The sequence below is a fragment of the Dendropsophus ebraccatus genome, chromosome 5 (genome assembly GCF_027789765.1).
Source record: "Dendropsophus ebraccatus isolate aDenEbr1 chromosome 5, aDenEbr1.pat, whole genome shotgun sequence".
Taxonomy (NCBI): Eukaryota; Metazoa; Chordata; class Amphibia; order Anura; family Hylidae; genus Dendropsophus; species Dendropsophus ebraccatus.
In genome coordinates, this window is record NC_091458.1 from 67,468,368 (window position 1) to 67,486,090 (window position 17,723).

General features: G+C 41.4%; 1 protein-coding gene across 1 annotated transcript; it reads left to right on the plus strand.

Moving 5' to 3' along the window:
* Positions 1-8,267: 8,267 nt before the first annotated feature.
* RPS26 (ribosomal protein S26) lies at positions 8,268-12,721 on the plus strand. The gene is made up of 4 exons (XM_069970515.1): positions 8,268-8,367; positions 8,789-8,966; positions 9,046-9,176; positions 12,640-12,721. The coding sequence occupies exons 1-4, from the start codon at positions 8,365-8,367 to the stop codon at positions 12,673-12,675; spliced, it is 348 nt and encodes a 115-aa protein (XP_069826616.1). The 5' UTR covers positions 8,268-8,364; the 3' UTR covers positions 12,676-12,721.
* Positions 12,722-17,723: the final 5,002 nt, after the last annotated feature.

Consider the following 17,723-nt stretch of genomic DNA (forward strand, 5'->3'; position numbering starts at 1 on the left):
GTTTCCGAATCTCCAGCAGTGATCTCTATGGTGCAAACAACAAATCCCTCCCAAGGATAAATCTGTACCTTTCATTGGGTTCATTCCCAGACTTAAAACCAAAGGCTGTTTTTAAACTTTTTAATAAACCTAACAACACAGAACACCTCCAGAATAATCATTTTTATCTAATGTAAATGGAAGTAAGTTGATCTCCTAGATGTCTAATAAATGTATGGGGAATGATGTCAATGGAAAATGTCATTATACTGTGCACTTTGAGTTTTAAAGCATACCTTTCATTATAAAAAAAAACACATGCCTCAGACAGACCCAGAACATAGAGGGGGCCATCTTAGGATTGATATACTCTATATTTATCCCAGGCATGTTTACATTCAGTTACTGTACATTTACCAACTACCGTACATCTTTGGTACTTTTATATTGCAGATAATACAGCCAGAAACCTGCAAACTTGTATGGCTTGGGGAATTTATGGTGGTGTTTTCTGGATTCATGCTACTAACACATGCTTTAGTATAATGCCTCAACACTTCTGCCAGCCTCGTGCCTTTTAGCATGCGGCCCCTGTCTTCTGTGTATTTTCTTCTTTTGGCTGTGTTCACATCTGTGTTGTCACTTCTGTTTCTCCTGGGAGCACCAAATTTATCATACAACAGTTACAGATGGTGTCCAACATAACCTGCTGACTTTTTCTGTGCTCATTCTACCTGGAAAAACTGCAGCGAAATACAGTTCAGTGCACGTTGCTGTCCTGCACCCAAAGTTGAAGAAAATCTCTGTTAAAAAAAAGGAGGGAGGGGGAGGGGGCAAAAGATATCATGTCCTATCTTTTTTTACCATTATTTTTTAAAAAATTGGATTGAGATCTTGACTTGCTGCTGGCCATATCAGCTATGTCTTTCCTGAAGAAAAACTTTATATGGGCACTGTCAAGTTTAAAAAAAAAAAAAAAAAAAAAAAAAACTTTTTCTATGTCCTAAAGACATATGAGCATATCAAAAACTGTGCTTCTCTCCCTTGCTGTATCTAGCAGTGACCCTGACTGATTAAAACTCTAGGATGTGCCAAAAGGTTTCTTAAGTGACAGGTACACATCCATTCTTTTTGGTCTGTGGCAGATGTATTGGCATCCAGAAAAAGTACTTAATCACCTAGCTTAATTTCTGTTGCTGGAATGAGGAAATAGTTCAGAATCCCTAGATATACCTGTGCATTTATATTAGTTGTCATCTCCCCTGATCCTCCTCATAATATACAACTCCTTATCATAAATGTTACACTTTAACCCAATCTTCCACACTTCATGATCACTTTTCTTTAGCCTACTGTTTTGTTCTGTTTAGGTTAGTACTGATTTTCCTTTTGGTGTTTCTATATGTAAATCCTAAATCTTTCTGCTGATTTAAATTCAGTCTAAGATTATCACACCTGATTCTGCAATTGTGTTAAAGGGAAACTGGTTAGAAGCATCTTCCCTGCTGTTATTTCCATATAGTGCACAGGGCACTTAGAATGAAGTTATATTTCTTACCTTCATCCTTGACAGTTTCATCTTTATGCTAATTAAACTTTTCGGTGCACTGAGGGCAGGATTACCATTGCCAGATGAATATTCATTAGAGGGGATGGGCCAGGGGTGGATTGGTGCACTGAGGGTGGTAGTCCTGTCCCCAATGCACCAAACGCCTAATTAGCATAAAGATTAAACTCCTAACAGCACAGAAAACCAACCTGCTGATATCTCTGATTTGTGTAATGTGAAACGTAAAAAGGTTGGATGACTACACTCTACGGCTATGTTCCCACTACGTAGTGATAAGTGCAAACAAAGGCCGTTGTTGGCGCTTATTCGTACAGTGGGAACATAGCCTAAATGTGGCAATTCCATAATGACTGCCAGTTGTTTGAGACCTATTCTTCCAGTACTTGTGGTAAGTTTCTGTTAGTACTAACCAGTAAGAGTTGTCAGTGGGGAAAATATCAGGACCACTTCCCTGCCAGTGATCTTTTTACAATTTGGAAGATTGGTTTTTATGTGAAACTAAATTTTTGAGTCTTCCATCCTTCAGACAGGACAATACTTTCCAGTCTGTCTCAGTGGAATTTGAACCACTTGTATTACTATCACTGTACCTCAAATAATTATTAATCTATGACCAATTTAAAGCGTAAAATAGTTTTCAGGATTTTCGACCATTAGGGCAGCTTATCACTACAGGGGTATCCTAGCCCACATTTTTTTAAGTGGTCCCCTAAAATACACAGCTGCCTTTTGTGGGTACATGACACAAGCATTGCCCCCTCAGCCAGTCACTGAGGCAGGTAACAGGTGGGAGATCAGGGGAGTATTTTTATAGCACCCTGGCTTACATTTTCTGGGGCTGGAGTACCACTTTAAGGCTATGTTTAAACACTGTACTTTTTATGACAAGAACAGCTGCTGTTTTCAGTTAAAACAATGGCTGTTCTTTTCATAATGCAATGATTTGCACTGAAGTCAATTCAAACAACAGCCATTGTTTCACAATGCAGTGAAGAACGGCCGTTGTTTGGCTATGGACGTCAAATCATGTTCATGTTATCTTTTCCTGGCTGTTGTTCTTAGACTTTAAGGCTGGGTTCACACTATGTATATTTGAGGATGTATTTGGTCCTCATGTCAGGTCCTCATAGCAACCAAAACCAGGAGTGGATTGAAAACACAGAAAGGCTCTGTTCACACAATGTTGTAATTGAGTGGATGGCCGCCATATAACGGTAAATAACTTCCATTATTTTAATACAACAGCCGTTGTTTTAAAATAACAGCAAATATTTGCCATTAAATGACGGCCATCCACTCAATTACAACATTATGTGAACATAGCCTTTCTGTGTTTTCAATCCACTCCTTGTTTTGGTTGCTATACAGCCTCAAATATACGTAGTGTGAACATAGCCTAAAGGTGTTATCCAGCGCTACAAAAACATAGGCCCCTTTCTTCCAGAGACAGCATGACTCGTCTCCAGTTCAGGTGTGGTTAGCAGTTAAACTCCATTCACTTCAATGGAAATGAGATTCAAAACCCCACCCAAACTGGAGACAAGAGAGGGTCTGTCTCTGGAAGAAAGTGGCCATATTTGTGTAGCACTGGATAACCCCTTTAATGCAATTTTTCATCTAAAACAACGGCCGTTGATTTTGAGTGCCAAACAATGACCGTTGTTTATACATAGTAGGAACCATAAACGGCTGGAAAACAGGACCAAATGCAAAAAAATTGCTTTTGATCTGTTTTTTTTTTTTTTACCCATTTATGTCTCAAAAGAATGTTTGACAGCAGCCTAAGACAGCTTCCTTTGGATCAGGTTTTCTGTGCTCAGAGCATTATTTTACCTTTCAGGTGACTAATTTCAGAAAGCTTCCACCTTCTTCAAAATGAGCAACCACTATAACAGTGAATTCGAAATTGACTGAAAGCGACTCTGTACCCACAATCTGTCCCTCCCAAACCACTTGTACCTTCATATAGCTGCTTTTAATCAAAGATCTGTCCCGGGGTCCGTTCGGCAGGTGATGCAGTTATTGTCATAAAAAAACAACTTTTAAATTTGCAGCCCTGTGTCAAATGGGTGTGGTTTAGAGTATCTGTGCCCTCACATGCATACACAATCTAGGCCACGGCCGTTGGGCACGGGGCTGCAAGTTTAAAAGTAGCTTTTTAGGACAAGAACTGCATCACCTGCCAAACAGACTTGGATTAAAAGCAGCTATCCGAAGGTACAAGCGGTTTGGGGTGGGGGGGTAAGATTGTGGGTGCAGAGTCACTTGAAGTTTTCAATGTTTTTGTGATATTTTCCTACATCTGTGTTTTACAATCACAGACCTCTAAGAGTGCTTACTATACAGGATGAGAGTAGGAAGCCAATGGCTTTCTGTTTTATGGGTTTGTATATAAAACTGATTGCAGAAATGCAGATCCCTCTTACTTCTTTTAATTAGAAATTCCAATACCTGTGGAAAGGGCGCACTTTATTATGTACAAACATAAAAATTTGTGTTACAGGAAAAAAAAAAAATTACTGATTCACAACATGTCAAGCTGTAGATCTGTTGCAGAATCTGGGAGTCCATCTCTGATTGCTGCCTCATATAGCAAAGCCACGGATTCTGCCATCTGAAAAATCCACTTATGTGAACATGGCCTAATGGGTAAGGTCCCTTGTATTCTATTAATCAGACATTTTATTCCTTTTGGCTAAATAAATACTTGGGTATCAGCTGCTCAGATTACCCCGGATGGTTTCCATCTAAGATTTTTCTATTTGGTAGGTCAGATGCCTTTTTCGATACTATTTTTGAATAAAAGTGAAGGGGCAAATAAAATGTGACTTTAAAAGGGCTTTTTTTAATGGGCAACTGAGAGTCTACACTGCTGAGCTGAAAAACATACTTACCATTTTAATTAAAAGCTTAAAAAAAGAACTTTTTCTCAATTGTATGCTCCCTGTTCCTACCATTTCAGCAGCAAGTGCAATATTCCCCATAATATCTTATTCCAACCACTGGGTTTCTTTGATTTTGTTTTTCTTCCCTTTTTGTTTGTGAGGTTAAACTTGCTTTTAAGACAAAAACACACAAAAAAGTTGCTGCAAAGCATTTTTGTATCTGTAACATAGTGTAAGTAAACATTTGTGTAATGGAGATAATGTATGTTTTGTATTGTTCTGGCTGAAGATCTGTTATAAATAAAACATAAGTAATTTATAATGTTCTATTTCCTTTCTTCCTCCTCTATTTTACTGCTGAAAATCTGTATAACGCTTTGTTTAGGCTGGGTTCACACTAACGTTTTTCTTATTTGCTAACGGATCCGTCCATATTAATTGAATGAAAGCAAAAAACTGATGAGCAGACTGATGCAAACTGATTGCAAAATGTTTAAAAAAACTGACTTTTGTCCATCAGTTTGTTTGTCAGTATTAGTTTGCATATCAGTTTATTTTTTTCCTTTTGGTTTCTCTGTGAAATAACTGATGAAAACTGTTAAAGAAGTCCAGCCAAAATTATTTTTTGATATGTTATTACTTATGGAAAGTTATAAAAATTTCTAATGTACATTAATTATGGGAAATGCACATATAGGGCTATTTCCCTTAATTTAGTAGATCAGGAAGTGTTAGAATTCTCTCAGAAACAGTGATGTCACGACGAACGGTGTAATTCCTATGGAGTGTCCAGCAGGGGGCACTCTATATGTAGAAGTCTACGGGACTTTATTGTGTCTATGGATGTCTATGTAAACTAATGTAATTTTATGTACAGTGTGCTTTATTGAATTAATAGATTTATGGAATACTTTGTGGAGCAAGTGTCCTTGCTCCCCAAAGTATTGCATAAATGTATTCAACCAGTACAATTGCAGGGCACCGAGCAGGGAGGGAGAGATGTGCCTATGCATCTACCTCCCCCTCCCTCCCTGCTTGGTGCTGCCGCCGCCACATATACGCAGTACTGTTCCCCCATCATCTGCTCATAGTATGAGCAGATGATGGGGTAATAGTACCAGGGCCGATCTCCATCATTGGTATGCCCGCCGCTGCACTGAACTATATACACTGAACTACTACTCCAATCACCTGCTCATAGTGAGCAGGTGATGGGAGTAGTAGCTGGGTTATGCCTATCACTTGCCGGGCGCAGGGGGAGCCGCTCATCACATAGGAGCCATCATGCCCCCTCCGCTCCCCCCTCCTCCTTCTTCTGGGCAAACTTCCCCCTATCCCGGCTGACTCCCCGCCTGGCTGCTGCTCTCATATAGTAGCTTCTGGTGCTTCCTGGCCAGCACGTGTGGGAGAGGACGGTCAGTGCGGACACCAGGAAGCACCGGGAGCCGATATGTGAGAGCGGCGGCCAGGCGGGGAGTCAGCCGTGGGATAGGGGATGTTTGCCGGATTAGAAATTTGTATAACTTTCCATAAGTAATAACATATCAAAAAATAATTTTGGCCGGACTTCTCCTTTAACTTGCAAACAGATGTAAATGGAAATACCTTCTGTTTAGATCCGTCCTCATTGACTATAATGTAAAAAAAAAAAAAACGGAAGTGCACTTTCCGTTTGTGTTCCGTTTTTTCAAATGGTGGGGAAAAAGCTGCATGCAGGATTTTTTTTATGTATACAAAAATAGAACATTGACAGTATACATGCAAACAGAGCACAACTATGACAAACGGAGCACAATAAAAATACATAGAAATAAATGGTGTGTTGGACGGATACGTCACATTCCGTTTATGTTTAAAAACGGAACAGCGGCGGAGAGAAAAACGTCAGTGTGAACCCATTCTTACACTGCATGGGCGCTTTTCAGTAGCAAATTTTTTTTAACATATATCAGTATTTTTCATGTGTCTTTCAGAAAAATATATAGAAAAGTTTACTTTCTGTGCATAAGTGAGATTAAAGAGTCACTGTCGTATTTTTTTTTTTTTTGCAGAAATCAATAGTCCAGGCGATTTTAAGAAACTTTGTAATTGGGTTTATTAGCCAAATCTGCCATTATCTGCATGTAAAAAGCCTTTTCCCAGGTCCCCCCCTCCTTCCTCTTTTTCATCCACTCTGAAAAATCTGAAAATTGTGACTTGTTGCAGGAGACGTCCCCTGTCTGCTCTAGGGAGAGGGGAGGGGGGAGGAGGAAGGAGGGAGTTAGCCGGCAGCAGAAAGCAGATAACAGAGGATTACAGGCTGGTTGGCTGGGTGACAGCTGTAATCTGAGCTCAGACAGGTCACTGGTGATGGTCAGAACAGATAACGGGTGAGGGATTTGTAGATTAACTCTTTGTTGTCCTGTTTTGGTCTTTTCTTTAGCTCTCTCCATAGGAGAACAATGAAGACAGGGGGGAGAGCTTCAAACTGCTTTTTCATGATAAAAATGCATTTTTTGGATAATAAACCCAATTACAAAGTTTCTTAAAATCGCCTGGACTATTGATTTCTGCAAAAAAAAAATTCACGACAGTGACACTTTAAGCAAGTCATAGGCTAGGTTCACACTAGTGTTTTTCCTTTTTTTCTAACGGATGAGTGTAAACTGATTGCAAAATGTTCAAACTTTTTTTTACTGGTCCGTTAGTATTTTGGCTTTAAAAACTGACTTTTGTCCATCACTTTGCATCAGTCAGCATTCGTTTTCATATCCGTTTATTTTTCTTCTTTGGTTTTTCCCCCGCTTCTCCGCATGCTCAGTGAAAACTGTTAACTTGCAAACGGATGTGAATAACTTCTGTTTAGATCTGTCCTCATGGACTATAATCTTAAAAAACAAAACAAAAACTGAAGTGCATTTTCTGTTCATGATCTGTTGGATCTGAAATGGAAAAAAACCCTGAAATTTTTTTTCTCCGATCCAAAAAACGGAACTTGAATGGATTGCATGCAAACTGAGCACAATTAGGTCAAACGGAGCACACTAATATATCATTGAACTCTATGGGGATTATAAGGGATCCCAGTTTCCATTTTGCTTACTTCAAAACAGAAAAGATTGATGGAATGGTGCCGGATGGTCAAAGGCTGATGGGAATGTAGTGACCATCTGAAGATACAGCAGGCACTGCCATAGACACAGTCACTCAATAATAAAGTACTCATCATAAAATGGACCTGTTCTTGTCACAGAAAAAAAAGGTTTGATATCAGAGAACATTCAATACCAAGACGGTCTATGAATCAGGTTTCCCAGCACAAGTTCTCATTTGTCCATGACATGGTGGCTGGACATACTACACAGCTGAGAATCCTGCAGCAAATCCTCCCTGTCATTATATCCCTAATACAGATGAATGTACAGAACCTGCATAAAGTGATGAGGAGCACATGTGTACCAGACAACACTGGGACCTGTAACATGTACAAGTCAAAGGCTCAAACCAGATGCCTAAGAAATACGGAAAAGTCTCACACGACTTTAAAGGCAGTTTTTACGTGTATGAATACTGACTGCATGATATATAATTGCCTGTGTGTGTGTGTATATATATATATATATATATATATATATATATATATACGCACACACACGAGAACACTTTTAATCAGTCACTTCCTCACACCGCGCGCAGTTAGCAACACGCATGCGCGCAACCACCACGCGACAGCTTTCTATATCCTCTCGCCATAACATTGATACATCCGCGACGCACGGCATATAGTACCACACGCCAGAACCTGATTCTCGCACCCTTGTGGGCGGAGCGTCTGACATCTGTCTAATCACAGCGCGTTTTACCACAGAACATCACGTCCGGCGCGGAGGGATCGCTTTTATAAGGGATGCACAGCGGTTTCCGGTCCTCTTTTCAGCCTTCGATTCCAAGATGGTGAGAGAGTGCGGCAGCGCCCGGCATGGCCGGAGTCCGCGTGTTCTGGGATTAGTTCTCGGTCACGTTACGTTTCCGGCTTTTGCGTTCTGTCCTGTATTCTATCACCCGTGACGTGTCCGCATAGCCCACTGTATAGATGCCGTCTATGTGACATGCCAGAAAGGGCCGCGACCACGTTCACACCCGCCCCATGCGATCCTGTGTATTAGTGCTTAGCTCTGGTCTGTTGCGGTTATGCACATAGGCGCATGTGATGGCGGGCGTGTGTGTGTAGATCGTTCAATGACTATACATGATCTCTTGCCTGTCTGCAGACTGCTCCCTTAGTGCTGGCCTCTGGCTACATGTAGGGTTACCGTAAAGTGAGACCATATAGTTTGCACCTTCTCTTTGGTAACTTGTGTTTCTCATAAATCAGACCAAGAAAAGAAGGAACAACGGACGTGCCAAGAAGGGCCGAGGACATGTGCAGCCCATCCGCTGCACCAACTGTGCCCGCTGCGTCCCCAAGGACAAGGCCATCAAGAAGTTTGTGATCAGGAACATTGTGGAGGCGGCAGCCGTCAGGGATATCTCCGACGCCAGCGTCTTTGATTGTAAGTTTCTGGCAAATCCTACCTAGGTTTGTTGTACCCTGCTGCGTGAGCACGTGATGTGACTGTGCCTGTCTTCTAGCCTATGCTCTGCCCAAGCTGTACGTGAAGCTGCACTACTGCGTCAGCTGCGCCATCCACAGCAAAGTGGTCAGAAACCGCTCCCGTGAAGCGCGCAAGGATCGTACGCCACCTCCAAGGTTCAGGCCTGCGGTACGTATCTCTATTCATCCTTTAGTCTTCACATGTACAAGGAATGAAAAATCCACTGCGAGAATGTAAACCCATACAGATTGACAGGACACAGGATCACAGTGTGAAATCCCCTGTGATCCTGTGTCCAGTCAATTTACATACAGCAGAATTTTAATTTCGCTGTAAGTACGTAAAGCCCCGCCCCCCCTTAATCCACCGTTGCCCGGTTAATACATTAGCTATCTGCGCCCCGGCATGCTTCTGTGGCTCACTGACGTCCGCTTATCCAATTGGTGGCTGCAGCGGAACAGCGCACTGATTGGCTGAGCAGGACATCAGGGATGCACAAGAGCATGCCGGAGCATGGACAGGTAAAGTATTAAGTCCATGGCGGGTTAAGGGGCTTTACATACTCGCAGTGAATGAAAATTCTGCTATTAGTATGTTAACCTCTCAAAATGACAGTATCAGGAATCACAACATGAAATTCTCTGAGATACCGTACGTGTGAACCCACCGTAAAAATATATTACTGTGCTGATTAACAAATGCTATAAATTGTGTTCCTTACTATCTGCTATACATTTGCTCAAAGGGTACAGAGACACTACTGCATTAACCATTAGCATTAGGGATAATTTTGGTGCTAGAGTTTGTGACCGATAGTAACTCTGCATCTGTGGTTATGGGAAGGGTGCTTCTATCACCTGAACACCTGGCCTATGGCATTGCCAAAGATGGCTGTATACAGATATTTAATGTGCTCAGCAGTTCCCTAGCATTTGAATAAAAAAGCATATACACAACTGACATTGTATCTAAACAGCACTAGAGGGACCCCTGTTATTATTGAGGGTCTCAGTAGTTGCCCCCCACTGATCAGAAATGAATCACCTACCTCTAATGTTTGTTTTTTGTTTTGTTTTTTTGTTTGAGTGGCCATTATTCCTATGAATTTTTCAGCATGTGAAAGTAGAATAAAGAGCCATTATGCCACAATCATTTTTGCAGAGGTTGCCATGGGTACAGAGTATAAACATGCCTATAATATGTTAAACACATTTGAGGTCTGAAAACCTCTCGTCAAATCACATGACCAGGAAGTCAAAGGGCTTGTAACCTAACCCTGGCGCCCTGGCTTTTTGTTTTCTGACACTTCCAAGTAATAAGGCTGATGCTGAAAAATAGTCTACCTGTAAGTGCTTGCTTGCCCATGTAAATGGTTATGAAAGACATACGTATTTTCCGTCGTATAAGACGACCCCTGACTTTTAAGGGTGCGTTCACACCTACCGGATCCGCAACTGATTTTCGGCTGTGGATCCTGTACTGTGAATCTCAATGGGTCCCATACATGCAGTGGATCCGCTGCCTGCATGGGACCCGGCCCCTTTAACCTCTGCGCCGCAGCTTACAGCCCCGGCCCCCTTAAACCCCCGCACCGCCCGATCGCCGCGCACGCCCGATCGCAGCAGGGTTTACTAGCTGGAGCCCTGCTGTGGTCAGGCAGTGGTTAACTGCAGCTAAAAAAACCCCTCACCTGTGACCAGTTCCCTGCAGTCTGCATGTCTCCTTTCCTGTTCCTGACGCAGGCAGCTGAGCGTCTCAACGGAGAAGCTCGGAGACGCTCGGCTGCTGGGAGAGGTTCGGGAGAATGGCAGAGGCTTCGGAAACTTCTGGCGCCTGCCATTCTCCCAAAGCTCTTCCGGCAGCCAAGCGTCTCCAAGCCCTTTCAGATGAGACGCTCGGCTGCCCGGGAAAGTCTCGGGGATCTACCCATGGCTGGAATGGGACTGGAGACGCGGCTTCCGAGAGAGTCACAGGTGAGTAGAATTGGTTTTTGTGGTTTTGTTATAGTGGTCGCCCCATACGGTCGGGATGCGGCCATTTTTGAGCTCACTCACCGTATGGGGCAACCATACTTGGCGTGTAAGACAACCCCCAACTTCCAAGATGATTTTTCTGGGTTATAGTCGTCTTATATGCCAGAAAATATAGTAGTCATTTTAGGGGGTCTATCTCCTGGTGCCCCTGCTGTAGGGATGTTTACATCAGAGGTATGAGCTGCAGCATCAAGTGCAACCACTATCTGATTAGGTGGTTAGGAGGCTGTATCAGAAGTATAATGCTTCCCCCATTTTCCTTTTGCACTGAGAAGCTGTCCGTGGTATGCATTGGCCTGTCAGGGCTTTCTAAGGCTTTGGGGGTCCTATTAGACAAAGCGATTTTTAACTTAAACTATCACAAACGAGATTGTTTAACGTTAACCTGAGACCACTCACCATATTATACAGAACGATAGTCATTAGTTATGATCGTTGCAAAGATAGTTTACTCCATCTCATCCCAGAAAAAGAATGAATGATATGGAATTACACTGAACGATTAGAAAACGCAGAATTACAGCGAATGAATTTAGGGTCAGACCTAAATTAACAATCAACGACACTCAGACTATTCGATCATTGCCTGCAATTACACAGGACGATTACTGTTTAAATTCAAACGCTATAACTATTTTGTGCACGTTAATCATCCTGCGCAATAGGGCTTTTAGTTAACACATCCCCCTACTACTTTGACATAATAGCTGGTAACTCAGTTTTACTGAAATAGTGTAGCTAGCAGTATTATGCTATATGCAACTCCGATTAAAGTCAATGGAAATTACACAGGATGTAAAACAGATTATTTGACACTGGTTCTAAAGTATGCTATCTTTGTACATTCTGCTGTTTTAATATAACTGTCACAAATGCAGTTTATGGAAGTATATATGTATTTATATGAAAATATATAAATTATTATATTTCATTCCTGACAGTTTGGTGGGTGATTGCTTTAGACTTCAAGAATTAGTGCTGCTTTCAGAGTGCTCTGGTTGCCCAGGAAAGATGGATACAGAGACACAAGACTTGTCGTTCTGGGATTTTCCAAGCAACCAGGGGACTTTGAAAGCAGCACCAGTTCCAGGCAGTAGTTTAATAGTAACCAGTTCAGATTTAAACTGTGATACCACACAGTGTACTTGGACTATGAAGTGGCTGAAAATAATTGGTCTCCTGTTCTTTAGCTGTACAGGCTGCACAGACAGTGAAACTCCAGACAGTGGGGGTTTCTCATTTAATATTACTTGTCCCTGTCCACAGGATCCTCAATCTCGTACTTGTCCCCTATACTTTAGATATTGAACAAGTAATAAATCTGAAAACCCATTTAATCCCAGAAAAGCTGTCTGTTTTGTCTTTTTTTTTTTTTGTACTGAGACAATTTACAATTTGTTTGCATTGAACATTTACATGCCAGAATTGTCACCCTAAACATGCGTATATTTTAGCGATTTCCTATTGTGGAAATGGCATTTTTGAATATGAAGGTTTACAAATCTGGTTTTGTACAGATTTTTGATCTTTTGTATTGGTTTGATGTAGAATTTAAACACTATTTTTCTCTAACTCTTTATTATTATTTTTTTTTCCAGGGTGCACCTCCAAGAGCTCCCCCTAAACCAATGTAGGAAGACTGGCTAAGATGTATCTTGTCCAATAAACTGTCCAAACCATCATGTTCTCATTTTTTCTTCTTTCCATAATTTACGTTTTATATGTGCAGAGTTGGTCCGTTTTTAAACTGAGCAGATAGTTTGAAATTCTGCCTGTCCCATTGATTCAATAGGATTTCGCTTGCGCTTCCGCTCTCTGCCCAAAGAATTGACATAAGAGGGGAGGGGCATGAGAGATCACATTGAAACAATGGGACAGGTGGAATTTAAAGCTATGTACAGTACATGGCGTGGGCTGTTTGAGATTCTGCCACTTTTGCTCACTGTTCATTCAGTGCTTCTGACTGACAAGCGGGTTGGCAGACTGGTTTAAAGGTGTGTGTGTGTGTGACAAAGTTGCATAGTTTGCACAACACTAGACGTGCTCCTTGATCCTCAATCCTTTCCTCAGCAGTATAGTTGGAAAATTTTATATGTAACATTAATTAATTTATAAAGCATCCTTAATTCCAGAGCGCTGTAGAAGCGATAGGGGTAACAAACAGGAACAATACAAGATCAAAACACATTACATGAAGGCAAATGGCAGACTGGTACATGGGGGAAGAGGACCCTGCCTGTGAGGGCTTACAATCTATAATCACATGTAATAAAAATGAACATTCAGGTGGTGGTCAGTGATGTCATTACAGCCGCTCATTGCAGACAGCTGGATAAACATGAGGGGTGGGGCAGATTGGTGTGCTGAGATCTGTAATACTGTCCTTAGTGCAAAAAAAGTGTCTTAATTCATGTTTATAAAATTGAGGCTGTCCTCGTTGTCCTGCCCTTTGGGAACAGGTTAAATTCTCCCCTTGGTGTATTATCTAAGGCTACTTGTATCAATGCTTACAGAAGAAAATATTATTTTTTTTGGTCTAAATTTTTTGCATAGTGCCTTCAATTTTGTGCAATACACAGTAAAGGGTGCCTTTACACAGATTTATCTGACAGATCATTGAAGCCAAAGCCAGGAACAGACTATAAACAGAACAGGTCATACAGCAAAGACTGAGATTCCTACTAATTTCAAATCCATTTCTGGCTCTGGCTTTAAAAATCTGTCAGATAAATCTGTGTAAAGGTACTTATAATGTTGCACAATCAACACCCTGCCATTGCAGATTTGGGAGGAGTTCAACCAGCTATCAAGTACAGAAGAGGTGGAGACTTGGGTGGCAGACTAGTTTACAGACACTTAATGCTGGTCTCCTCAGGGTACCTGGCTAGGTGTGTGGTCCCTACAAAGCTTTCAGATTCATCAGTTTACCCAATTGTAAAATTACTGGTGTAAGAGAATTAAGATGTATCCTTAACTTGTTCCTGTCCAAGGACATAACTGTATATCCATTTTTGCAGTGCTTTCCTGCTCAGGAACATAGTCATGTTCTCAGTTGAAACAGGTGCAGAGGCTGCGCCTGTTCCATCTGAAGTGGGTCCTGGCTGTCAGCGATAGCAGGACATCTATCGCAACAGCTGATACCCCAGCTGAACTCAGAGCGCAGCAGTTAAAGGGGAACTCTGGATAACAAAAACTTGTTTTCTATTAAAAATTCTATAGATGTGTCTATACAATGTATTACTGCATCTGCGGTTCTGCCACACTGGTAGCTGATAGAAATCCAGGAAGTGAAAAAAATGGCCCCTGTGCCAAATCACATTGTCTCCTGCTCCCACTGCTCTCCCCGTAAACGCTTAGTCTGGTTATGGACCAACTGCGTGATTTTATTCAATTGTGAGCAATGTATCGGATACAACCAATTCCCACTTCCTTGGTTCATGCAACTTCATTCGTAGTGTATCCTGTACTGACTTGACGTATGTTCATGTGAGTATATAGTATTAGAAAAGCAACAACTCACGTTTAGTAGTCTTCACTTCGACTTGGATTTATTTTTGCTTGATTGCAAGATTTGGCTGCGTGTGATCAGAACACTGGAGCTCGCTGGAGGCTAGGCGTCCTCTCCCTGCTGCGCGACGTTTCGGAAGGCGTGGCTTCCTTACTCATGCGCACAGGTGAGTGGTACCTGCTCAGCTAAGTACCGACGTCTGAAATCACATGTGACCTCTAGCATTATAAGTCATAGTCATACAGATATACAAATATTGTTACTCCTTTGCATGGCACATAATAAATCCACATTTTACATGATAACCTCTATGTGTATAGTTATATATGACGTCGTCTACTCGGGGATAAATGTTACTATAGGTACGCCTTGAAGCTGCACACTTCATTAAGACCAGATGGTTCCACACTCTCTAGCTTTCTTATCCAGTATGTCTCCCGTTGTAGTAACAGCTGTTTGTCTCTTATTTCTGACCCTGTTGTTTGTATTTCCTCTAAGATGCACCATTTCAATTCATACACATGATGCCCTGCCTGTTTAAAGTGTTTGGCTACACTCGTCTCTCCATACTTCGATTCTGTTGTATCTTCCTGTTTGAGATGTTTTCTGATCATGGACTTGTGTTCATTTATCCTCACCTTCACTTGTCTCATAGTTTGCCCTACATATGTCTTGCCACATGGGCATTTCAACATGTAAATAGCTCTTTGTGTGCTACATGTAAAGAACCCTCTCATGGGGATCTTGTAACCTTGTGTGGGATGTTGGATATGTTCCCCTTTTATAATGGATGTGCAATTTTGGCACTGTAAACACCCATATGTTCCTTTCCTCTGTGACCTTAAAAAAGCTTGCTTATTGGGTTTTTTCTTTCTAATGTCACCCTTTACGACACTACTTGCTATGGTTTTACCTTTTTTCAAGGCTAGCATGGGGATATTTTTGAAAAAGTTTACCAAATTTAGGCTCTCTTTGCATTATTGGCCAAAATTTTTTAATGGCTTTACGTATGACTGGTACGTGGTGATCATATGTTGTCACAAAGATTTGTCTCTGTTGGTTGGGTGTTTGTGAATTTATTCTTTTATTTTTATTTTTTTATTTTTTGCTATCGCACGATTTATTTGTTTATGTTTGTAACCTCTCTGTTCAAATTTTTTCTTCATGTTATTTTGACAATCCATTTTCTCTGTGTCCGTGTTGACTATCCTCTCTATTCTCTGCATCTGACTTTTTACGATGCTGTCAAATACTTGTGGTGGATGGTAGCTAGTGCGATATAACAAATTATTTTTATCAGTGGACTTAACATACAGTGTTGTGTCAAATTTGTCTCCGTTTTTCATCACCTGCACATCAAGGTAATTTATGCTGTTCTTGTCATACTCTAACGTGAATTTTATTGTGGGGTGACAAGAATTCAGGTAAGTCACAAAATCCATCAGTGATTGCTCACTGTCTCTCCACAGGAGGAACACGTCGTCCACATATCTATACCATGTGAACGGCGTGTTCCCCCGTGTTTTCTCCATAACATAATTGTTTTCAAACGTTTCCATGAAGATATTGGCGACACTAGGTGCCACCGCTGACCCCATGGAAACTCCGTACGTTTGTAAGAAAAATTCCTGATCAAACCGGAAATAGTTTTTAGACAACACTATCTCCAGAAGTCCCATTAGGAAATTTATATCTGCGTTTGTCATTTTTTCATTATTTTGCATAAGTTCTCTAATGGCTGCCATGCCCTCATTATGTGGTACATTGGTGTACAAACTCTGTACATCCAGTGTACACATAAACGTGACATCTTCCACTGTTTCTTTTTTTATTTTGCTTAAAAAGTCATTCGTGTCTTTTAAACATCTGGGGAAGTTTTTAATGATGTCCTGTAAAAAACCATCAATATAAGTGGCCACTGGTTGGAAGATGGACCCTACTTGTGAAACTATGGGTCTGCCTGGTGGCGACTTTAGACATTTGTGTATCTTAGGGGCCAAATATAGGATTGGAACCCTAGGATTGTTGTTAATTAGAGAGTTAGCAGTGTGTTCACTGATAATTTCCTCTCTAACTCCTTCTTGAATGTATTTGTCCAACTCTTCTTTATATTTATTTGTGGGGTCCCCCCTCAATTTACAGTACACATTCTCATCTGATAGCTGTTTAAGGGCCTCATTCATATAATCAGTTTTGTTCATTATTACGATGGCGCCCCCCCTTGTCAGCCTTTTTTATCACAAGGGAGGCGTCATCGGACAGCGACACTAAAGGGAGAGGACGCCTAGCCTCCAGCGAGCTCCAGTGTTCTGATCACACGCAGCCAAATCATGCAATCAAGCAAAAATAAATCCAAGTCGAAGTGAAGACTACTAAACGTGAGTTGTTGCTTTTCTAATACTATATACTCACATGAACATGAACATGAACATACGTCAAGTCAGTACAGGATACACTACGAATGAACCCACTGCTCTCCCCCCCTTAGGAGACAAATCTTTTATGCCTCTCTCACATTGTTTGCTGAGGACAGGCTGATACTGCAGACAGGGAGCAGTGTGTGATGTTACAGGAGGCTTGGCTGGATCCCGCAATCCACTGAGTGATCCACCATCTCTGAATGCCCCCCCACCCCCGTAACACACACACACAAATGGATTTTTGGTAGTTTCAAAACTGGTATAGACAGGTAAGTAATGCTATATGCTTTTGCAGAAATTTTTTTTTAACCTCTACCTGGAGTTCTCCTTTAACTCCTTAGATGCTGTACTCTGTGCAATAACCATGTATAAGGGACAATTCTCCCTCTGTTCACAATTGATCGCATAACCCTAATGGTAGGTATGACAACCAGAGGCCTTCCATGTTATAGCTATGATGGCTAGGCAGGTTCAGCCATAAGGCACATGGCAATGCAATGTAATATGCAGGGGAACTCTGGATAAGAAAAACTTGTTTTCTATTAAAAGGAGAAGTCCGGTGAAAATTTTTATTGAAGTATTGTATTGGACACCAACAGTTATATGAATCACCAACATACACTTATTACAGGAAATGCACATAAAGGGCTTTTTTTTTTTCCCTGCACTTACTACTGCATCAAGGCTTCACTTCCTGCATAAAAGGTGATGTCCCGCCCTGACTCCTAGAGCTGTGTGGGCTGTGGCTGCTGGA